Source organism: Salvelinus namaycush, chromosome 2 (assembly GCF_016432855.1).
Source record: "Salvelinus namaycush isolate Seneca chromosome 2, SaNama_1.0, whole genome shotgun sequence".
Classification (NCBI taxonomy): domain Eukaryota; kingdom Metazoa; phylum Chordata; class Actinopteri; order Salmoniformes; family Salmonidae; genus Salvelinus; species Salvelinus namaycush.
In genome coordinates this window covers 21,167,199-21,191,448 of record NC_052308.1, presented here as the reverse complement: position 1 = coordinate 21,191,448, position 24,250 = coordinate 21,167,199, and the positions used below count along the sequence as shown (strand labels likewise).

The 24,250-nt window shown below is 43.1% G+C and overlaps 1 protein-coding gene across 4 annotated transcripts; it reads left to right on the top strand.

Annotated features, from left to right (window-relative positions):
* The first annotated feature begins 662 nt into the window (after positions 1-662).
* On the top strand, positions 663-19,394 carry LOC120060041 (glucoside xylosyltransferase 2-like). 4 transcript variants are annotated; one of them, XM_039009114.1, is made up of 7 exons: positions 663-1,066; positions 5,416-5,617; positions 7,059-7,202; positions 11,493-11,744; positions 12,008-12,131; positions 17,100-17,272; positions 17,559-19,394. In XM_039009114.1, exons 1-7 carry the CDS (start codon positions 795-797, stop codon positions 17,736-17,738), a joined length of 1,347 nt encoding a protein of 448 aa, XP_038865042.1. In that variant the 5' UTR covers positions 663-794; the 3' UTR covers positions 17,739-19,394. The 4 variants fall into 4 exon arrangements, with proteins under 4 accessions (XP_038865042.1, XP_038865049.1, XP_038865034.1 ...); XM_039009121.1 differs by having other exon boundaries at positions 664-1,066; positions 5,413-5,617; positions 7,071-7,202; XM_039009106.1 differs by having other exon boundaries at positions 664-1,066; positions 5,413-5,617.
* Positions 19,395-24,250: the final 4,856 nt, after the last annotated feature.

Below are 24,250 nucleotides of genomic sequence, written 5' to 3'. Positions count from 1 at the left end.
TGTATATTGAGTAACACTTCAACCACTACAGTTTTCTACAAGTTTTTTAGATTTAAAATGTTTCTTTAGGTGTGAAATGATTACATCCAGCATCCTAGCAGGCAATCATCACATCTATTTTCTATGCAAACTTTTTTTTAAATGTTGACAAAAAAAATCACTGGACAAGTTAAAGCTGCAATATGTCACTTTTTGGGCAACCTGACCAAATTCACATAGATCTGTCATTCTCATTGACAGCAAGTCTAAGAAGTTGTAGATCTGTTTTATGTGCTCTATGCTTCCCGTTCTTAAGTTTCGTTTGTGTATCTTTTACTTTCGGTTTTGTACACCAGCTTCAAACAGCTGAAAATACAATATGTTTGGTATTTCAAACATATTTCACCACGGTTTAGATGGTACAATGATTCTCTACACTAAAAATGGTTTGTTTTGTCACATAAACTTAGATTAGACGAACTATTACAATTTTAGCAACCAGGAAATGGCGGAGCGATTTCTGCATGTTGCAGCTTTAATGTAAACATAGCTACTGATGCATTGTGATGGATGAGTTCACGTTGTGATGTCAAACAAAACTCTTGCACTTCTCTTCTAAAGATTACGGTAAGAGAATATAGAAACTCCCACTGTGATGTTCATGGACGTGGAAAGCTCCTCCTCTTCGCTCTGGGTCATCTGCGGCGCAATGCAACGGAGTAGTAACAGAATGTCAACTCTAGCTGTAATTACGTATTCACAGACATGAAAGAGGAATATTGTGCTCCTCCAAATCATCAGAACAATTTTTCACGATGAGAATTCATTGTAAAATTGTTGTGATCGCTGTCTGTTTTGGAGTTTTTTTACTTTTGTACTTTTTTGGGGGAAATGCTGCAGACGATCCGCCTTTGAAAGAAGTTGAGGAGGATAACTATTTTCCGAAGTTCTCGGGGCTTCGAAACAATGTTGCATCAAAGTTAACAAAAAAAACTCTCGATGAACTTCACATTCCACACAAACAACCACTCACGTACCGAAAAGTATCGAAAGTATCCAGTAGAGGAGGCAATGCGATCGCAAAGAGGTAAGGAATTATCGCACCATTACTCGCTTGCTAATGTTGATGTGATTCATGTTTTTTTTTCTCCACGCCTATTTTTTTCATCAACGTTTTGGAACACATTTAAAGACGCAAGATGTCTCAAAGGTTAGATGGGGATTTTTTTGCGCCTTTATACGGATTGCATGACTATCTGCTTACAGAGGTAGATGGGTTTTATTCCCTGTGGAAGTAATGGAATGAGTCCACACGTATCCTGTCTTTCTCTTTATTCATTCAGGAAGACGTGCCCCCCCCATCAAAAATATACATAGGCTCAATTATGTTCAAGGACGTTGGCACCAAACAATGGCTTGATCAGTCATGAGAGGACCAAACATGCTTTTGTCATTCAAATCCTATTTTTATTATCACATGTATTTTTCTAAATGACTGATGGATGTATGACATTTATTGCAAAGTTATCACCTATTCAGTAAATTGTGTGCCAATTTAATCCCAACATCAGCTCAAAGAAGTGTCTTGGGGTTGTAAAAATATTCTAATTGTGTAGCTTTGTAAACAACGGAATCAATTTGATAGTTTAATCTGACCTTTGTACCCCATGGTCTCTGGGGTTTATCCCTTTTTTAAGTCCTGTGGTTAACAGGTTTAAAGGTCACCTTCAGAGAGTTTAAGATGATGGAACATACATTAGTCCAAGGAGACCCAGTCATTACACTACTGGGGATTGAGGAGCATACATTTTACATATCTTTTAGAACTCTCCACCTTCAAGTCAAGAGGCTGAACTTGTCAATGTGTATAATATGATGTGTGATGCCATGTCCCTTCGAAGTAGACCAATACAGACCAGTATAGATGACCTCAACTGATGGCCATCATCCCCTCTTTCCTGTGCCTTGCAGACAATAGCTAGACAATGGTTTGTCATCATTCACTATTTCTGTCCAGGTGTGTACATTTTGTTATGTCTCCTATTATACTAATTTGGGCCCTGCTCAAATTCTTGCCCAAAACATAACATCCTTCTATTCCCTCTGTCATGGCTGTCACTGATATGATAATAGCCCAGATTTGATAGTCTAAAGGCAATGTTCTAAAGGCAATGCTTTCTGTTGTAAAGCTTGCTTTCACCTACAATGTCCTGTTTGATCAGTGGTCTGGTTGGAAGCATTTATAAAGCATTCAGACTGGACCATAGTGTCCTGGCAGTGACCACACCCACACGCATGTGCTCTCTACTGATAAGAGAAATGGGGTGGAGGCCAATGGTGATGGAGGAAAATAACCAAAGTAGGTTTAGCAAACAAAGCAGTAAGCGCTCTGATAAAAAAAATTAAAAAAACACTGCACATCTCCCTTAGCTTCAGGTACTTTACCATTGGTTCTGGTCAAGGGGAGGGCTGAAAGGGAGGCATAGAATTACCATAAAATATAAGATATGATGTTGTCTTGGTTACTCTTTCCTCTTTTTATCAAACCATTTCCTCTTGATGTATCACTCTGCTTCCTGTGGATAAAAGTAGGGAGAAGAGCTGCTTCCCTAACATATACCATCAGCTGTCCCAGCTCACACTAAATTCTACAGTCATAATATCTTGTTGTAGACAATTACACTGTAATAACACTTACTTTTGGTCAATGTATTCCACTGCTGATGGATGTTTCACATCCAGGCTCAATGTAGCATGTATTTTTCAGTCTGTCTCACACAGTGTGTAAGGAAAGGTCATGCATGATACTGTCGCCATTAAAAAAAAAAAACTTTCCTACCAATGGTTACATCTGATTTAATAAGCCTTTTTAAACTAATTCCTTGCCCCATCATCTGGAATACTGTAAAACAGTGTCCCCCCGAGGCCAACAAGGTATTCCGTTGCACTGACATTATGTAAAGCTATAAAAATGTCATCTTGGATGACTGGAGACTGCTCTCTCTCTTTCTGCAGGGCTTTGAAATCTCCCTGCTTATCCGAGCATCCTGACAAGGTTTGAGAGACTTCTTACGTGGGCCTCATCAGGTGGAAAAAGCTCTCTTTTTGGTAGCTCACTCACTTAAGTACCTCCTGACAGAGGTTGGCGTTGAGTAACTGGGAAATCTGTTAAACAGAATGCATGTAGCTAGGGGTGATGATTCACTCAAAGATAGTTACTTTATTGAAATCAGAGGAGGCTGGTGGGAGGGGCTATAGGAGGACAGGCTCATTGTAATGGCTGGAATGGGGCCTCCCGGGTGGCGCAGTGGTCTAGGGCACTGCATCGCAGTGCTAACTGCGCCACCAGAGTCTCTGGGTTCGCGCCCAGGCTCTGTCGCAGCCGGCCGTGACCGGGAGGTCCGTGGGGCGACGCACAATTGGCATAGTGTCGTCCGGGTTAGGGAGGGTTTGGCCGATAGGGATATCCTTGTCTCATCGCGCTCCAGCGACTCCTGTGGCGGGCCGGGCGCAGTGCGCGCTAACCAAGGGGGCCAGGTACACGGTGTTTCCTCCGACACATTGGTGCGGCTGGCTTCCGGGTTGGAGGCGCGCTGTGTTAAGAAGCAGTGCGGCTTGGTTGGGTTGTGCTTCGGAGGACACATGGCTTTCGACCTTCGTCTCTCCCGAGCCCGTACGGGAGTTGTAGCGATGAGACAAGATAGTAATTACTAGCGATTGGATACCACAAAAATTGGGGAGAAAATGGGATTACATTTTTTTTTTTTTAAAGTAATGGCTGGAATGGAACAGAGTCAAACGTGGTTTCCACATGTTTGATACCGTTCCATTACAGACATAAGCCCATCCTCCTATAACTTTTCCCACCAGCCTCCTCTGTTTGAAATCCATTATGCATAGGGAGGACACATTTTCAGATTTTTCTAAAACTTCTGATAGCATTCCCTTCACACAGGTTTCATCCAAGCCTTCAGCGCATTGCAGTAGTGGCTCGTATCTGATGGAATTTCTAAATAGTTGAAGTAATGTTTGATAGATTTGTTGATTAAGGTAAGCTGTATTGTCACTGTGCTCTTCTAAGCTGTTTTCTCTTTCTTCATGATTTGAAAGAGATTGTTGCGTGCCCAAGGCCACGTAGGCACAGTACTCTCTGTTGTCAATAATTAGTGCAGTCCTTGTATCCCTTTAGAGCTAGTCTTGAGTTTGTCAAAATGTTTCCAGATGGGTGGAAAATAGTTCTAACACTATGTAAGATTACCTCACATGAGCAGCATGTTCTTCTTACAATAAATAATGGGGCTTTGTTTGGTCTAACTAACTGTGTTCACAACATTAATTTCACTGATCCAGGCCATCTATAACGCAATGCAGTATGTATCATAGAACAACACATTTTCTGAGCATTTATGGTTAGGTTGCAGGTTAAAAGACAATATGCCTCTCCCTCAGTATTTTTTTGGTGTATCATTTTCCCCCTAGTAATAATGTACACAGTACATGTTCATAAACACAAATTGTTCTTGAAAGAGCCTCTGCCATCAAAGCCTAGAGGACAGGTTTCTCTGAGCTCTGCCATCCGTTGTAATCTGTGTTGCATGATTGTCCCTCAGCCATGCAGAAAACCAAGTGTCACGCTTGGAGACTGTCCTGCAACCCACCTGTCACATTTCAGTTTCCCCCTTCAGATTGTTAGACTAAAAGACACATTCTTTGCCTACATGAAGCTCTTGGGTAGATGTTGCACTTTCCTCTGGCAGAATAGTATGTTTCCTTTCCAAAATCCTCACACAAATGAGGGATACTTTGGTCCCAAAATCCTTCTTTAGAACATTCTTCCTTTGCGTATGCTAATGTTTACATTTACACGCATCATAAAAACCATCCCATACGGTGTGTACATAAAATGCAACTTGAGGATTTAGGTCTAGTTCTACGTTGAGCTATATGCATTTTTCTTCTTCAGCGTGTGATTTATTCTGCTCTGCTGAATCCATTTGAATTCATTGGCAGTCTCTGTTGCTGTGCAGAGAGCATTTTTATGTCAGCTATAGAAACGACTTGGCCTTGAACATGAGAGAACAAAGCCCAGTGGGTATATACAGACCTACACTACAGGACAGAGAGAAGGGTATAGAGGGAGTGCTGCTCACCCTGAGCATATGACAGGGATGTCTTGTAGGAGGCCTTGAATATGAACATGTTGGTTAGCTGTCTGTCAGTAGAAACAGTGTGATTATGTACTGTCTGGAATATGTGTCTAAGCCATGTCCTGTCATGTTCAGATCTGTTCTCATGGCCGTTGACATGTCCATGAAGAAGTATCAGCGTTGCTATGCAGCGGCACGGCTCTGCCATTCTGTTGATGAGCAAGCCTGAGGAGCCTTCTGTAAGCTGAGAGTCTCATACTTGTTGCCCCTGTGTGTATCCCTGTAGCAGACAGAGGAGTGACATGGGAGTGGGTCGGCCCGCATCGAAGCGCGCCCGTGCTGAGGAGGTCATGCACCTGGCCGTGGTGGCCTGTGGGAACCGCCTGGATGAGACGCTCACCATGGTCAAGTCAGCCCTCCTCTTCAGCATCAAGAGTATCAAATTCCACATCTTTGCAGAGGACCCCTTGACCTCACAGTTTGAAAAGGGGGTAAGTATCCCCTTAACAATGTGCATGATCTAGGCTTTAGGTACGGTATGTTTCTAGAAAAGGACCACTGTAATTCTCAATGAAATATAGGACTATTTGAATATTTTCAAAGACTCTCATGCTTTTCATACTGACAGTATCTTGTTTAATGTTCTTCCATGCTCAGTAATAGATGACATTCACTGCCAGATCGAGGTATTGGCATGTTAAAAAAAAAAACCCAGATCTAACCTTTTTTGATCTCCCTCTCACTTGCCCTCTAACGCCTTACAGGCATCAGACCCTTTTATCTCAAGGTCGGATCATATATCCCCCAGACGTTTGCCTCACCGCATTAACCATGCAAGTTTTCAGTCAATGTTAGTTTATTCACGACTCAAGCTTTACGAAAGTCAATGTCTTATGCTACTGTGTAGCTGTAAACCTGAAGGTATATAGCCTACATTCAGGGCTCTCCAGCCCTGTTCCTGGAGAGCTACCGTGCTGTAGGTTTTAGCTCCAACCCTAATCTAGCACACCCGATTCTAATAATTAGCTGCTTGATAAGCTGAATCAGGTTAGGTAAAACTGGGGTTGGAGTGAACCTACAGGAGGGTAGCTCTCCATAAACAGGGTTGGAGAGCCCTGGCCTACATAAATGAAAACACGGTGCATGCATGGGGCTACATACCCTTTGTGTGTTTATGGGTTATGGTATGTTTACCATCTGAGAACCTCCCCTTTGTAATTGACTTCATGCTAGGCAGGAAGTTGAGTTGGTTAAACCCAAAGGTTAGTCGCATGTGAGCAGGAGATGGAATGCTTCACATCCGGCCTGTGCTGGTGAAAAAGGAATTAGAAGCAAGCTAAAAAGGTTTCTGACCTCTTTGATCTGTGCACCTCGTCAGCAGAAATCCTGCCTGCTCCTCACACTGATCTTTGTCTCATGGCCAAATTGTTTAATAATGTTGATGATTATGGAGGGCTTGAGGGTCTAACAGAGCAGAAAAACGTAGGCTTCTATGTGTGACAGCAGTGTTGACTTTAAGGGGGTAACCCTCAGGCTTGGACAGAATGGGATTCATATTTTCTACCTCCTTTTGTTTAGGTTAGTTTAACTGGGAGTTGGGCGTAGTTATAACAATAACTGGCAGCATTATGGTCAATGTACAACACCGCTGCACTTACTGTAAAGACATTACTTAATTGGTTTACAAGAACTTCCTTAGGTGTTTATGTAGACTTGAACTCTCAGGAGTGTATCATGTGTCATAATAATGAATATTTCCATCAGCTCTCTCAGTGATCCCGTTCCTCTACACCTCTTGACTCAACCTTTTGAAAATGCGCTCAAGTTGTGCTTTTGTTTCTTTGGAAATTAAATGAGACTTCCTGTGATTGCATCTAAAAATGGCTGTGCGACCTCTCACAGCAAATGATGATGTTTAGTAACTTTGTGTAGTTTCTCTTTCAGCTGAGCCAGTGGCCCCATGCTATCACAAACAAGTTCCAGTACAGTATCTACCCAATCACGTTCTCTGTGGGGAATGCAGAGGAATGGAAAAAGCTGTTCAAGCCCTGCGCTGCCCAGAGGCTGTTTCTCCCTGTAAGGCTGCAGCACATCGTCTCTCTTATCGCTCTGTGTACCTAATCATAATTACTACGCTGTTGGAGCTAGAAACATAGGCCTTTCGCTACACCTGCGACATCATCTGCAAATCTGTGTGCGCGACCAATAAACTTTGATTTGAATCATATCTATCAAACATATAAACTGATAAAGCTATATTCATTAGAAAATGTGTTAAGGGAATTGCCCATGTCATCAGTTTTCTTAGTACCATGCCACTCTGGGCTGCATCCCGACCCCAATGCATTTTCTATTAGATACGTTTAGCTTAATTTACGCAGGCAGAAGAATGATATACCCAGGTAATAATAGTATGAATACTTTATGATGGGTTTTACTTGTTGGTATATAATCAGTTACCTCAGTATGATAATATATGGCTTTATTCATACCCATTGACCGTTACTTAACAAACAAGCAATCCCCGGAGATTTAATTCAATAACTTAATTAAAGCATTGCCGTGGCCATTCATTGACTTTTTAATGGACAGTCTTTAAATCATCAAACCGTGTGCACACATTGCTTTGTTTTTGTACACATTGCACCGTTGTAAAAAGTGGTAAGCAATCCATGTCTGCAACTTTATTGATTGGCAGATGATGCAACACAAACCCTATACTTTGCAGGAGCCGAGTGCTATTTGATTCTCATCAGGAACAGATTGCTTTGTGATTAATCTTCCGTCAAGCCATTCTGGCGCAGTGGTCTAAGGCACTGCATCACAGTGCTAGAGGACTACAATAAGAACAAATTCTTATTTACAATGACGGCCTACACCGGCCAAACCCGGACGACGCAAGGCCAACTGTGCGCAGCCCTATGGGACTCCCAATCATGGCAGGTTGTGATACAGCCTTCGACTCCAGGGTGTCTGTAGTCATTGTAAATAAGAATTTGTTCTTAGCTGACTTGCCTAGTTAAATCAAATAAATAATCCCATATACACTACCGTTCAAAAGTTTGGGGTCACTTATAAATGTCAGATTCAAAAAAGTCAATTTAAAATAACATCAAATTTATGATAAATACAGTATAGACATTGTTAATGTTGTAAATGACTATTGTAGATGGAAACGGAATTTAAAAAAAATACACTGCTCAAAAAAATAAAGGGAACACTTAAACAACACAATGTAACTCCAAGTCAATCACACTTCTGTGAAATCAAACTGTCCACTTAGGAAGCAACACTGATTGACAATACATTTCACATGCTGTTGTGCAAATGGAATAGACAACAGGTGGAAATTATAGGCAATTAGCAAGACACCCCCAATAAAGGAGTGGTTCTGCAGGTGGTGACCACAGACCACTTCTCAGTTCCTATGCTTCCTGGCTGATGTTTTGGTTACTTTTGAATGCTGGCGGTGCTTTCACTCTAGTGGTAGCATGAGACGGAGTCTACAACCCACACAAGTGGCTCAGGTAGTGCAGCTCATCCAGGATGGCACATCAATGCGAGCTGTGGCAAGAAGGTTTGCTGTGTCTGTCAGCGTAGTGTCCAGAGCATGGAGGCGCTACCAGGAGACAGGCCAGTACATCAGGAGACGTGGAGGAGGCCGTAGGAGGGCAACAACCCAGCAGCAGGACCGCTACCTCCGCCTTTGTGCAAGGAGGAGCAGGAGGAGCACTGCCAGAGCCCTGCAAAATGACCTCCAGCAGGCCACAAATGTGCATGTGTCTGCTCAAACGGTCAGAAACAGACTCCATGAGGGTGGTATGAGGGCCCGACATCCACAGGTGGGGGTTGTGCTTACAGCCCAACACCGTGCAGGACGTTTGGCATTTGCCAGAGAACACCAAGATTGGCAAATTTGCCACTGGCGCCCTGTGCTCTTCACAGATGAAAGCAGGTTCACACTGAGCACATGTGACAGACGTGACAGAGTCTGGAGACGCCGTGGAGAACGTTCTGCTGCCTGCAACATCCTCCAGCATGACCGGTTTGGCGGTGGGTCAGTCATGGTGTGGGGTGGCATTTCTTTGGGGGGCCGCACAGCCCTCCATGTGCTCGCCAGAGGTAGCCTGACTGCCATTAGGTACCGAGATGAGATCCTCAGACCCCTTGTGAGACCATATGCTGGTGCGGTTGGCCCTGGGTTCCTCCTAATGCAAGACAATGCTAGACCTCATGTGGCTGGAGTGTGTCAGCAGTTCCTGCAAGAGGAAGGCATTGATGCTATGGACTGGCCCGCCCGTTCCCCAGACCTGAATCCAATTGAGCACATCTGGGACAACATGTCTCGCTCCATCCACCAACGCCACGTTTCACCACAGACTGTCCAGGAGTTGGCGGATGCTTTAGTCCAGGTCTGGGAGGAGATCCCTATAGAGACCATCCGCCACCTCATCAGGAGCATGCCCAGGCGTTGTAGGGAGGTCATACAGGCACGTGGCCACACACACTACTGAGCCTCATTTTGACTTGTTTTAAGGACATTACATCAAAGTTGGATCAGCCTGTAGTGTGGTTTTCCACTTTAATTTTGAGTGTGACTCCAAATCCAGACCTCCATGGGTTGATAAATTTGATTTCCATTGATAATTTTTGTGTGATTTTGTTGTCAGCACATTCAACTATGTAAAGAAAAAAGTATTTAATAAGAATATTTAATTCATTCAGATCTAGGATGTGTTATTTTAGTGTTCCCTTTATTTTTTTGAGCAGTGTATATATCTACATGGGCGTACAGAGGCTCATTATCAGCAACCATCACTCCTGTGTTCCAATGTTGTGTTAGCTAATCCAAGTTTATACTTTTAAAAGGCTAATTGAAAACCCTTTTGCAGTTATGTTAGCACAACTGAAAACTGTTGTGCTGATTAAAGAATAAATAAAACTGTCCTTCTTTAGACTAGTTGAGTATCTGGAGCATCAGCATTTGTGGGTTCGATTACAGGCTCAAAATGGCCAGAAACAAAGAACTTTCTTCTGAAACTCATCAGTATATTCTTGTTCTAAGAAATAAAGGCTATTCCACTGGCAGCTTCATTAAATAGTACCCACAAAACACCAGTCTCAATGTCAAGAGTGAGGAGGTGACTCTGGGATGTTGGCCTTCTAGGCAGAGTTGCAGAGAAAAAGCCATATCTCAGACTGGCCAATAAAAAGAAAAGATTAAGATGGGCAAAATAACACAGACACTGGACAGAGGAAGATTGGAAAAAAAGTGTTATGGACAGACAAATCCAAGTTTGATGTGTTCAGATCACAAAGAAGAACATTTGTGAGATGCAGAAAAGATGCTGGAGGAGTGCTTGATGCCATCTGTCAAGCATGATGGAGGCAATGTGATGGTCTGGGGGTGGTAAAGTGGGAGATTTGTACAGGGTTAAAGGGATATTGAAGAAGGAAGGCTGTCACTCCATTTTGCAACGCCAGCCATACCCTGTGGACGGCGCTTAATTGGAGACAATTTCCTCCTCCAACAGGACAATGCCCCAAAGCACAGCTCCAAACAATACAATAACTATTTAGGGTAGAAGCAGTCTGCTGGTATTCTGTCTATAATGGGGTGGCCAGCACAGCCACCGGATCTCAACCCTATTGAGCTGTTGTGGGAGCAGCTTGACCGTATGGTACGTAAGAAGTTCCCATCAAGCCAATCCAACTTGTGGGAGGTGCTTCAGGAAGCATGGGGTGAAATCTTTTCAGATTACCTCAACAAATTGACAACTAGAATGCCGAAGGTCTGCAAGGCTGTAATTGCTGAAAATTGGGGATTCTTTAACAAAAGCAAAGTTTGAAGGACACAATTATTATTTAAATAAAAAATCATTATTTATAACCTTGTCAACGTCTTGACTATATTTCCTATTCATTTTGCAACTCATTTCATAGCCTCCCGGGTGGCGCAGTGGTCTAGAGCACTGCATCGCAGTGCTAGCTGCGCTGCCAGAGTCTCTGGGTTCGCGCCCAGGCTCTGTCGCAGCCGGCCGCAACCGGGAGGTCCGTGGGGCGACGCACAATTGGCATAGCGTCGTCCGGGTTAGGGAGGGTTTGGCCGGTAGGGATATCCTTGTCTCAGTATGTAAAATGTAATAAAATGTATGCACTCTACTGTAAGTCGCTCTGGATAAGAGCGTCTGCTAAATTACTAAAATGTAAAATGTAAATTTCATGTATGTTTTCATGGAAAACAAGGACATTTCTAAGTGACCCCAAACTTTTGAATGGTAATGTGTATGCATTATGTACTATCACTGGAATAAGAGGACATTAATTATTCTGATAGTAACCTACACATGATTATTGTCCTAACAGGTGATCCTAAAGGATGTAGACTCTTTACTCTACGTGGATACAGATGTGCTGTTCCTCAGGCCCATGGATGATATGTGGAGTTTCCTCAAGGCCTTCAACACCACCCAGCTGGCTGCTATGGCCCCAGAGCATGAGATCCCTAAGATAGGCTGGTATAGCCGCTTTGCACGTCATCCCTTCTACGGGGTCACCGGGGTCAACTCAGGAGTCATGCTGATGAACCTCACAAGGATACGAAGCACTCTGTTCAAAGTAAGGAACATCATCAATCATTAAGCCTTTTGGTCATCTCCGTTTGGTATTTTGGTCATGCCTTCCCTGTTTTCCACCTGAAAGCTGCAAGGAGATTGGTTTTATCAATCAATCGTATCTATCTGAACCCAACCAGCAACAGATGTGTCACTTATTGGCAGTCAGCGTCAATAATCTGAGTGCTCAGAGTAGAGTAGACTGAGGCTCTGCGATCGCCACACTCCCTAAGCGGTGGAGTAAAACAGTCCTTGTTCCTATTCCAGAACAGCATGATACCCAGTGGCCTGTCATGGGAGGACCTCCTCCACCCACTCTACCAGAAGTACAAGAATCACATCACCTGGGGTGACCAAGATCTCTTAAATATCATCTTCCACTACAACTCAGGTATACTCGTCCTCCCTCTCTCTTCCACTACAACTCAGGCACACTCTTCCTCCCTCTCTCTTCCACTACAACTCAGGCACACTCTTCCTCCCTCTCTCTTCCACTACAACTCAGGCACACTCTTCCTCCCTCTCTCTTCCACTACAAATCTTGGCCCGGTTCCCCGATAGCGATGGAACTTAGGCTTACGAGTGTTTTTAACGATACATCTTTCCTACAGCTGTAGGTGTAACATGCCTTTCCCAGAACACCATGCAGAGAGAACAGTCGCTAAGTGCGTCATTGGAGCATTTGTCCATACTGATAGGATCGAAAGAAAGGCACCGCTGCTCTCGGGTCAGCTTTCTCAATTCAAATCTTACCTTAACATTCCAATTATTTCACAATACTGACGACGGATCAGCTCCTAGAGAGAGATTTTACCACCTATGGCTGCAAATATTGAGGTGGCTTATTCTAATGCTTAACCAATAAAAATGCATTAAATCACTGATTTGCCACATCATTGCACACACATTATAAAATATGAGACAAATTACAGTCAGTAGCCTACAAGTAGGAAAATAGAACTCAATTTATTGAACATGAAATGTACAGTTGAAGTCGGAAGTTTACATACACCTTAGCCAAATACATTTCAACTCAATTTTTCACAATTCCTGACATTTAATCCAAGTAAAAATTCCCTGTCTTAGGTCAGTTAGGATCACCACTTTATTTTAAGAATGTGAAATGTCAGAATAATAGTAGAGAGAAGGATTTATTTCAGCTTTTATTTCTTTCATCACATTCCCAGTGGGTCAGAAGTTTACATACACTCAATTAGTATTTGGTAGCGTTGCCTTTAAATTGTTTAACTTGTGTCAAACATTTCGGGGCGCCTTCCAAAAGCTTCCCACAATAAGTTGGGTGAATTTTGGCCCATTCCTCCTGACAGAGCTGGTGTAACTGAGTCAGGTTTGTAGGCCTCCTTGCTCACACACGCTTTTTCAGTTCTGCATACAAATTTTCTATAGGATTGAGGTTAGGGCTTTGTGATGGCCACTCCAATACCTTGACTTTGTTGTCCTTAATCCATTTTGCCACAACTTTGGAAGTATACTTGGGGTCATTGTCCATTTGGAAGACCCATTTGCGACCAAGCTTTAACTTCCTGACTGATGTCTTGAGACCAGAGGACATTTCTCCAAAAAGTGCGATCTTTGTCCCCATGTGCAGTTGCAAACCGTTGTCTGGCTTTTTTATTGTGGTTTTGGAGCAGTGGGTTCTTCCTTGCTGAGAGGCCTTTCAGGTTATGTCGATATAGGACTCGTTTTACTGTGGATATAGATATTTTTGTACCTGTTTCCTCCAGCATCTTCACAAGGTCCTTTACTGTTGTTCTGGGATTGATTTGCACTTTTCGCACCAAAGTACGTTCATCTCTAGGAGACAGAACGCGTCTCCTTCCTGAGCGGTATGACGGCTGCATGGTCCCATGGTGTTTATACTTGCGTACTATTGTTTGTACAGATGAACGTGGTACCTTCAGGTGTCTGAAAATTGCTCCCAAGGATGAACCAGACTTCTGAGGTCTTGGCTGATTTTCTCTTGATTTTCACATGATGTCAAGCGAAGAGGCACTGAGTTTGAAGGTAGGCCTTGAAATACACTGCTCAAAAAAATAAAGGGAACACTTAAACAACACAATGTAACTCCAAGTCAATCACACTTCTGTGAAATCAAACTGTACACTTAGGAAGCAACACTGATTGACAATAAATTTCACATGCTGTTGTGCAAATGGAATAGACAAAAGGTGGAAATTATAGGCAATTAGCAAGACACCCCCAAAAAAGGAGTGATTCTGCAGGTGGTGACCACAGACCACTTCTCAGTTCCTATGCTTCCTGGCTGATGTTTTGGTCACTTTTGAATGCTGGCGGTGCTCTCACTCTAGTGGTAGCATGAGACGGAGTCTACAACCCACACAAGTGGCTCAGGTAGTGCAGTTCATCCAGGATGGCACATCAATGCGAGCTGTGGCAAAAAGGTTTGCTGTGTCTGTCAGCGTAGTGTCCAGAGCATGGAGGCGCTACCAGGAGACAGGCCAGTACATCAGGAGACGTGGAGGAGGCCGTAGGAGGGCAACAACCCAGCAGCAGGACCGCTACCTCCGCCTTTGTGCAAGGAGGTGCACTGCCAGCGCCCTGCAAAATGACCTCCAGCAGGCCACAAATGTGCATGTGTCTGCTCAAACGGTCAGAAACAGACTCCATGAGGGTGGTATGAGGGCCCGACGTCCACAGGTGGGGGTTGTGCTTACAGCCCAACACCGTGCAGGACGTTTGGCATTTGCCAGAGAACACCAAGATTGGCAAATTCGCCACTGTGCTCTTCACAGATGAAAGCAGGTTCACACTGAGCACATGAGCACATGTGACAGACGTGACAGAGTCTGGAGACGCCGTGGAGAACGTTCTGCTGCCTGCAACATCCTCCAGCATGACCGGTTTGGCGATGGGTCAGTCATGGTGTGGGGTGGCATTTCTTTGTGGGGCCGCACAGCCCTCCATGTGCTCGCCAGAGGTAGCCTGACTGCCATTAGGTACCGAGATGAGATCCTCAGACCCCTTGTGAGACCATATGCTGACACATGCACATTTGTGGCCTGCTGGAGGTCATTTTGCAGGGCGCTGGCAGTGCACCTCCTTGCACAAAGGCGGAGGTAGCGGTCCTGCTGCTGGGTTGTTGCCCTCCTACGGCCTCCTCCACGTCTCCTGATGTACTGGCCTGTCTCCTGGTAGCGCCTCCATGCTCTGGACACTACGCTGACAGACACAGCAAACCTTTTTGCCACAGCTCGCATTGATGTGCCATCCTGGATGAACTGCACTACCTGAGCCACTTGTGTGGGTTGTAGACTCCGTCTCATGCTACCACTAGAGTGAGAGCACCGCCAGCATTCAAAAGTGACCAAAACATCAGCCAGGAAGCATAGGAACTGAGAAGTGGTCTGTGGTCACCACCTGCAGAATCACTCCTTTTTTGGGGGTGTCTTGCTAATTGCCTATAATTTCCACCTTTTGTCTATTCCATTTGCACAACAGCATGTGAAATTTATTGTCAATCAGTGTTGCTTCCTAAGTGTACAGTTTGATTTCACAGAAGTGTGATTGACTTGGAGTTACATTGTGTTGTTTAAGTGTTCCCTTTATTTTTTTGAGCAGTGTACATCCACAGGTACACCTCCAATTGACTCAAATTATGTCAATTAGCCTATCAGAAGCTTCTAAAGCCGTGACATTTTCTGGAATTTTCCAAGCTGTTTAAAGGCACATTCAACTTAGTGTATGTAAACTCCTGACCCACTGGAATTGTGATACAGTGAATAATAAGTGAAATAATCTCTCTGTAAACAATTGTTGGAAAAATGACTTGCACAAAATAGATGTCCTAACCGACTTGCCAAAACTATAGTTTGTTAACAAGACATTTGTGGAGTGGTTTAAGTTTTAACCTAAGTGTATGTAAACTTCCGACTTCAACTGTATGTACAGTAATGCCTAAAAATCTGCCGTTCTACACTTGAGCAATGCAGTTAATCCCCAACAACAGCTGTTCCCCGGGCGCCGATGACGTCGATTTAGGTAGCCCCCACACCTCTCTGATTCAGGGTTAAATGCGAAAGACACATTTCGGTTGAATGCGTTCAGTTGTGCACCTTACTAGGTATGCCTCTTTCCCTAATGTATTTATATTTTAATGCATTTATCATATGCATTAACATATATGTTGCTTGTTTGTATCAATTGCAAAGATATTGGTAACTTTGTATTTGTAATCCATTTTGTTCTGAAGTTATCAGCGGTCACAGGGAAACGATAAACCATGTTATTGTATGTTTAGCTTAAATCTTTTTTGTAGAAAGTGATGCGGAAGGGCAAGCATCTAACGACGCACTTAGCTGTCTACGAGTGGTCTGAGGCAGGCGTTCGATTACGAGTGCTTTCTAGTGCAACGTCAATAATGATGGTTTTGGGAAACCGCTCCTTTGAAGGTTCTAACGATGAACTTAGCCTTAAGATGCTTTTGGAAAACTGGGCCCTGGTACACTCTGCCTCCCTCTGTCTTCCTCAATGTAGCAGAGTGCTGTCATTGACTTGGAAGAAATTGTCAACTACAAATAGGAAAATAAAGTTGTATATAATGTCACCGCCATTCATGATGACAGCAAGAGCAATAGCTATACTTAGGCCTGTATCAAATTAGAATGTTTCCCCAAAATGTAATTCCAAAGGGTGTTTGCGTGAATGTCAGCTTGTACGGAATTCAATATAATTCCTTCAAGCAGGTGTAGGTATTGGTTTTCTCTAATACATCCACAAGAAATAACTCCTGAATTAAGTCACCGCTGTGGAACTAAACAAGCCTGTGGCTGCAGCAGCAGATTGACACAGGTGCAGTCTGCGAGATGGGTATTAAGTGTTCCAAGCCTTAAGTAGACTTGGCAGGAGCATTGTTTGTCTGACAACATGATTAGAACCTGTCCAGGAAATAACCATTCCCATAGCAGCAACCCCAAATGGAAAAACAGGGCCATGTGGTGGGAGCAGCCAGTCACTGTGTAATATCTGCCTCACCATGGAAACATGTCTGATCTTTCTCTTTGACGTGTACCCATGTTTATGGTTTAAGGGGATACTCTGTTGGTGTTATTCTCCCTTCACAAGCCAGGATTTGATGCAGTTTAAAAGGACTACAATCCTTGTAGTTGTAAAGCAAGCAATTTGATAATTGTTAAATCAGTAAAGCAAAACTTAGAAGGGTCCTGAGCGATTAGCATTGCACGTTGAAGTCATTAGGTTTATTTTTTTCTAAATGCTCTTTGGCAGTAACAATACTTGTATCAGAGAGAGTATACACTGGTAATCTTGGGGACATTGTGCAGAAATCTGATGTAACAGACGTATAACGGTGTGTTTGCAGAGTGTCTGTACACCTTCCCATGCCAGTGGAACTACAGGCCTGATCACTGCATGTATGGGAGCAACTGTAAAGGAGCTGAGGAGGAAGGCGTGTCCATTCTCCATGGGAACCGAGGAGTGTATCACGACGACAAGCAACCAGCCTTTAAAGTCGTTTATGATGCCGTACACGAGGTAAGAATAATCTATTCATTTTAGTGGATTATTGTTTCCTTTGTCCTTTTCTCCTTGGACAGCAAACGCTGTGGACATGTTTACATAAGGAAATCCTTGTCTCACAGCAACATCAGCCCCCTCTGCTGTCCATAGATATGCCTTTTATTAGCCAGATGATATGATTCATATGCATCCCCCTCTACAGTGCCTACAGTAGGCAATGGTACTGTTGATTTCTGTGTGGTTTGATAAGCTACCACTACTGGTATCTAACCCTGAGGCATGCAATGGTTCTGTTTCGTAGTACCCCTTTGAGGACAACTTGTTCCAGTCGCTGTTCTATCCCCTCCAGACCAAGTTTCTGGACACAGTCAACACCCTGTGTGGTCGGATTCCCCAGGTGTTCCTCAAACAGGTGGAAAAGTCCATGAGGACCGTGTACGAGAAGAAAGTGGTCCGTCATGTGAGGCCTCCACCAAAATAATTACAGGAAACTGAACAGAGGAAGTTGTCTCTGACATCACTATGGGAATCTTTCTGTGGAAGATGTGCAATGTCAGAAGTCCCCAGACCAGATGGAATCCGTATGCGTTACACGGTGTTTGTAACACAACAGATCATGGTGTAATGGACATGATGGTGGTATGGATCATGAGCGTGTAGAACACGTGTCAAACTCATTCCACGGCGGGCTGAGTGTTTGCTGGTTTTCGCTCCTCTCTTGTACTTGATTGATGAATTAAGGTCACTGATTTAGTAAGGAACTCCCTCTAGGTCTTAATTGAAAGGGAAAAACAGAAACCAGCAGACAATTTGCCCTCCATGGAATGAGTTTGACACCCCTGGTGTAGGACAGGCATACTGTACAGTGCTGGTCAATGATGCTGTGTTTGGTGTAAACTTGCCTTATCATCCACCCACTAAATGTTTTACAGAACCTGATTTACATGTGAAAATGTGATGATAGACTTCATGTTTTGTTTTTTTACCTTTAAAAAAAGTCCAATGTTTTCTTATGATTAGGATAAGTCCCGGTGGAGTATTAAGAGAGAATTTAAACATGGCAGAGGTTATTTTTGTCAACGTGTTTTTTTCTCTTAAATGGGCAACGAAAATGTCTTCCGTAAGGCCGCTATACCATAGGCTTCTGGAAATGGTTTGAAATGATCTCACTCTGCCTGGAGGTCGCTGCCTAATTGATCCTTTTATGTCATGCAAAGCTAATATGGGTCTTTGCTTAAGCAGAGCTTTCTGTTTATGTTGCATGTTGCAATTGTCCAAAAATAAAGTGAATATGTTACATCAACAAAATCACTTGCATAGCAGCGGCAGTGGTTAAGAGCAGTGGGACGGTAACCGAAAGGTCGCTGGTTCGAATACCTGAGCCGACTAGGTGAAAAAATATTTTGATGTGCCCTTGAGCAAAGCACTTAACCCACATTTTTCCTGTAAGTCGCTCTGGATAACAGTGTCTGCTAAATGACTACAATGTCTATCTGTACAAGAGGGAATATGATTCAACTTGTCCAGTTCTCCAAATGTCAACCGCAGTATTAAACACAGTATGAACAAATCATACACTAAGCAATTACCATTAATATTGTGTACAGAAGATGTGTAGATTAATGCACTTTTGTATTTCTGTAATAGTTCAGCTTGTGCGATTAGGACAGGACGTGCATACCATTTCTCCCCTATTCAATTGTCAAAGCATTGCAAATCCCTATTTGAAAAAGCAGTGTGGTTGTCTCTGAACAAAACTACCAAAGTGCAAGCGCTTATTATAGTGGTACAGTATTTTCAAGACAAAATGTACCATATGTATATTCACAAATGCTCTTAAGTGTTCTGTGTACGAAAAGGACAGCCAACTTAATGAAGAAGTGTCTTAGTGTATTAATGTCACACTATCAGTGATCCAGTATGTGAACTCTGAGACTGTAAATGCAAGCATTTATAATGTGATGTTTGTGTAGTCTACTCCATCAGTTTGATGTTTGTGTAGCCTATCAATTGTCAGGTGTGTTTACCGGTAATAATTTAAACTGGAAACTCCAGATGGTTTTATTTATACATGCTTATGTTTCTCCTTTTTTTAAATGTTTACTCTTTGTTTCTGAATAAAGTTACTGTGCCATCAGTTCTGTTTGTCTTAGGAGGCCTATTGTAATGTATTGATAAAAATACAGTGCATTCAGAAAACAACATTCAGACCCCTTTACTTTAACCAATTTCCTTTACTTTACAGACTTATTTTGAATGTATTAAATAAATGCTTTTCCTCCTCAATCTACACTCAATATCCCATAATGACAATTTTTGCAAATGTATAAAAAATGCAAAACAGAAATACCTTATTTACATAAGTATTCAGGCCATTTGCAATGAGACAAGAAATTGAGCTCAGGTACATGCTGTTTCCATTGATTATCTTTGATGTTTCTGCAACTTGAATTGATTGGACATGATTTGGAAAGGCACACAACTGTCTACGTAAAGGTACCACAGTTGACAGTGCATGTCAGAGCAAAAAACAAGTCATGAGGTTGAAGGAATTGTCTGTAGAGCTCCGAGACAGGATTGTGTCGAGGCACAGATCTGGGGAAGGGTGCCAAAAAATTGCTACAGCATATAAGGTCCCCAAGAAGACAGTGGCCTCCATCATTCTTAAAGAAGAAGTTTGGAACCACGAAGACTTCCTAGAACTGGCTGCCCGGCCAAAATGAGCAATCATTTTTAGGTCCTTCCTCTGACACCGCCTGGTGTAGAGGTCCTGGATGGCAGGAAGCATGGCCCCAGTGATGTACTGGGCCGTACGCACATCCCTCTGTAGTGCCTTGCGGTCGGAGGCCGAGCAGTTGCCATACCAGGCAGTGATGCAACCAGTCAGGATGCTCTCGATGGTACAGCTGTAGAACTTTCTGAGGATCTGAGGACCCATGGCAAAACTTTTCAGTCTCCTGAGGGGGAATAGGTTTTGTCGTGACCCTCTTCACGACTGTCTTGGTGTGCTTGGACCATGTCAGTTTGTTGGTGATGTGGACACCAAGGACCTTGAAGCTCTCAACCTGCTCCAATACAGCCCCGTTGATAATAATGTGTGCGTGCTCGGTCCTCTTTTTCCTGTAGTCCACAATCATCTCCTTTGTCTTGATCACGTTGAGGGAGAGGTAGTTGTCCTGGCACCAGACGGCCAGGTGTCTGACCTCCCTATAGGCTGTCTCATTGTTGTCGGTGATCAGGCCTACCACTATTGTGTCATCGGCAAACTTAATGGTGTTGGAGTCGTGCCTGGCCGTGCAGTCATGAGTGAACAAGGAGTACAGGAGGGAACTGCGCACACACCACTGAGGGGCCCCTGTGTTGAGAATCAGCGTGGCGGATGTGTTGTTACCTACCCTTACCAACTGGGGGCGGCCTGTCAGGAATTCCAGGATCCAGTTGCAGAGGGAGGTGTTTAGTCCCAGGTTCCTTAGCTTAGTGATGATCTTTGATGGTACTATGGTGTTGAACGCTGAGCTGTAGTCAATGAATAGCATTCTCACATAGGTGTTACTTTTGTCCAGCTGGGAAAGGGCAGTGTGGAGTGCAATAGAGATTGCATCATCTGTGGATCTGTTGGGGCGGTATGACAATTAGAGTGGCTCTAGGGTTTCTGGGATAATGGTGTTGATGTGAGCCATGACAAGCCTTTCAAAGCACTTCATGGCTACAGACGTGAGTGCTACGGGTCGGTAGTCATTTAGGCAGGTTACCTTAGTGTTCTTGGGCACAGGGACTATGGTGGTCTCCTTAAAACATGTTGGAATTACAGACTCGGACAGGGAGAGGTTGAACATGTCGGTTAAGACAGAAAATGACTCAAGTGAAAGTCACCCAGTAAAATACTACTTCAATAAAAGTATTTGGTTTTAAATATAATTAAGTATCAAAAGTAAAAGTATAAACCATTTCAAATTCCTTATATTAAGCAAATCAGACGGCACAATTTTATTTACATTTTTATTGAAATAATTTATTGACATACACTCAGACATAATTTACAAACAAAGCATTTGTGTTTAGTCAGTCCGCCAGATCAGAGGCAGTAGGGATGATCTCTTGATAAGTGTGTGAATTGGACCATTTTCCTGTCAAAATGTAATGAGTACTTTTGGGTGTCAGGAAAAATGTATGGAATAAAAAGTACATTATTTTCTTGAGGAATGTAGTGCAGTAAAAGTAAAAGTTGGCAAAAATATAAATAGTTAAGTAAAGTACAGACAAAAAAATGACTTAAGTATTAATTTAAAGTATTTTTACTTAAGTACTTTACACCACTGCAAGTTGAGGGAGCGTACAATTGGCATGCTGACTGCAGGAATGTCCAACAGAGCTGTTGCCAGAGAATTGAACATTCATTTCTCTGCCATAAGCCGTCTCCAACATTGTTTTAGAGAATTTGGCAGTACGTCCAACTGGCCTCTCAACCGCAGAACACATGTATGGGGTCGTGTGGGTGAGCCATTTGCTGATGTCAACATTGTGAACAGAGTGATCCATGGTGGTGGTGGGGTTATGGTATGGGCAGGCATAAGCTACGAACAATGAACACAATTGCATTTTATCGATGGCAATTTGAATGCACAGAGATACCGTGATGAGATATTGAGGTCCATTGTCTCATCCACCGCCATCACCTCATGTTTCAGCATGATAATGCACGGCCCCATGTCACAAGGATCTATCTGTACACAATTCCTAGAAGCTGAAAATGTTCCAGTTCTTCCATGGCCTGCATACTCACCAGACATGTCACCCATTGAGCATCGAGCATGTTTGGGATGTTCTGGATCGACGTGTTTAACAGCATGTTCCAGTTCCCGTCAATATCCAGCAACTTCGCACAGCCATTGAAGAGAATTGGGACAACATTCCACAGGCCACAATCAACAGCCTGATCAACTCTATGCGAAGGAAATGTCAAGCTGCATGAGGCAAATGGTGGTCACACCAAATACTGACTGGTTTTCTGATCCACACCCCTAACTTTTTTGTTTGTTTAGGTATCTGTGACTAATATATGCATATCTGTATTCCTAGTCATGTGAAATCCATAGATTAGGGCTTCATATTTTTTTTTCAATTGACTTATTTCCTTATATCAGCAGTTCCCAAACTTTTTATAGTTGTCATGCCCTGATCTGTTTCACCTGTTCTTGTGATTGTCTCTAGGTGTCACTTATTTTCCCCAGTGTATTTATCCCTGTGTTTCCTGTCTCTCTGTGCCAGTTCGTCTTGTATGTTTTCAAGTCAACCAGCGTGTTTTCCCCGTGCTCCTGGCTTCTATTCTATTTTTCAAGTCTTCCCGATTTTGACCCTTGCCTGTTTTTCTAGACTCCATACCCGCCTAACTGACCCTTCTGCCTGCCCTGACATCGAGCCTGCCTGCCACTCTTTACCTCTTGGACTCAGAACTGGTTTTGACCTTTTGCCTGTCCACTGCCTACTCCTTTTGGATTATAATTAAACAACAAAGACTCTAACCATCTGCCTCCTGTGTCTGCATCTGGGTATTGCCTTGTGCCCTTATAATAGCCACGTACCCCTTCAAACATTCAACCTCCAGCTGCGTACCCCCTCTAGCACCAGGGTCAGCGCACTCTCAAATGTTGTCTTTTGCCATTGTAAACCTGCCAGACACACTATACGATACATTTATTAAACATAAGAATGAGTGAGTTTTTGTCACAACCCGGCTTGTGGGAAGTGACAAAGAGCTCTTATAGGACCAGGGCAAAAATAATACTATAATAATCAATAATTTTGCTCTTCATTTAGCCATCTTACATATACAACCTTATTTGTTCATCAAAAATTGTGAATAACTCACCACAGGTTAATTAGAAGGTTGTGCTTGAAAGGATAGACATTTTTTTTAAACTTTATTTAACTAAGCAAGTCAGTTAAGAACAAATTCTTATTTTTAATGACAGCCTAGGAACAGTGGGTTAACTGCCTTGTTCAGAACTATAGATTTTTACCTTGTCAGCTCAGGGATTTGATCTTGCAACCTTCCGGTTACTAGTCCAACGCTCTAACCACTAGGCTACCCTGCCACCCCACATAAATTTGCAATGTTGGGTTGTACTGGAGAGTCTCAGTCTTAAATTTTTGTTCCACACAGTCTGTGCCTGTATTTAGTTTTCATGCTAGTGAGGGCTGAGAATCCACTCTCACATAGGTACGTGGTTGCAAAGGGCATCAGTGTCTTAACAGTGTAATTTGCCAAGGCAAGAAACTCTGAGCGAAGCCCTATCCAGAAATCTGGCAGTGCCTTCTGATTAAATTCAATTTTCAGAGAACCGCTTGTTGCTATTTCGATGAGGCTCTCTCGTTCAAATATCGGTAAGTGGACTGGAGGCAGGGCATGAAAGGGATGACGAATTCAGTTGTTTGTGTTGTCCGTTTCGGTAAAGTAATTGCGCACCCAGCTCACTCAGCTTCACTATATCACATTTGACATTGTCTGTAAGCTTGAGTTAATTTGCACACAAATCATACAATGATGGAAAGACCTGTGTGTTGTCCTTGTTAACGGAGACAGAAAAGATCTCCAACTTCTTAATCATAGCCTCAATTTTGTCCGGCATATTGAATATAGTTGTGGAGAGTCCCTGTAATCCTAGATTCAGATCATTCAGGTGAGGAAAAAATATCACTCAGATAGGCCAGTCGTGTGGGAAACTTGTCATCATGCAAGTGGTCAGACAAGGGAAAATTATGGTCAGTAAAGAGAACTTTAAGATTGTCTCTCAATTTAAGAAAAATGTGTCAATACTTTGCCCCTTGATAACCAGTGCACTTCTGTATGTTGTAAAAGCGTGACATGGCCATATCATTGCATAATGCAGAAAATACACGAGAGTTCAGGGGCCTTGCTTTAACAAAGTTAACCATTTTCACTGTCGTGTCCAAATATCTTTCAAGCTGTCAGGCATTCCCTTGGCAGCAAGA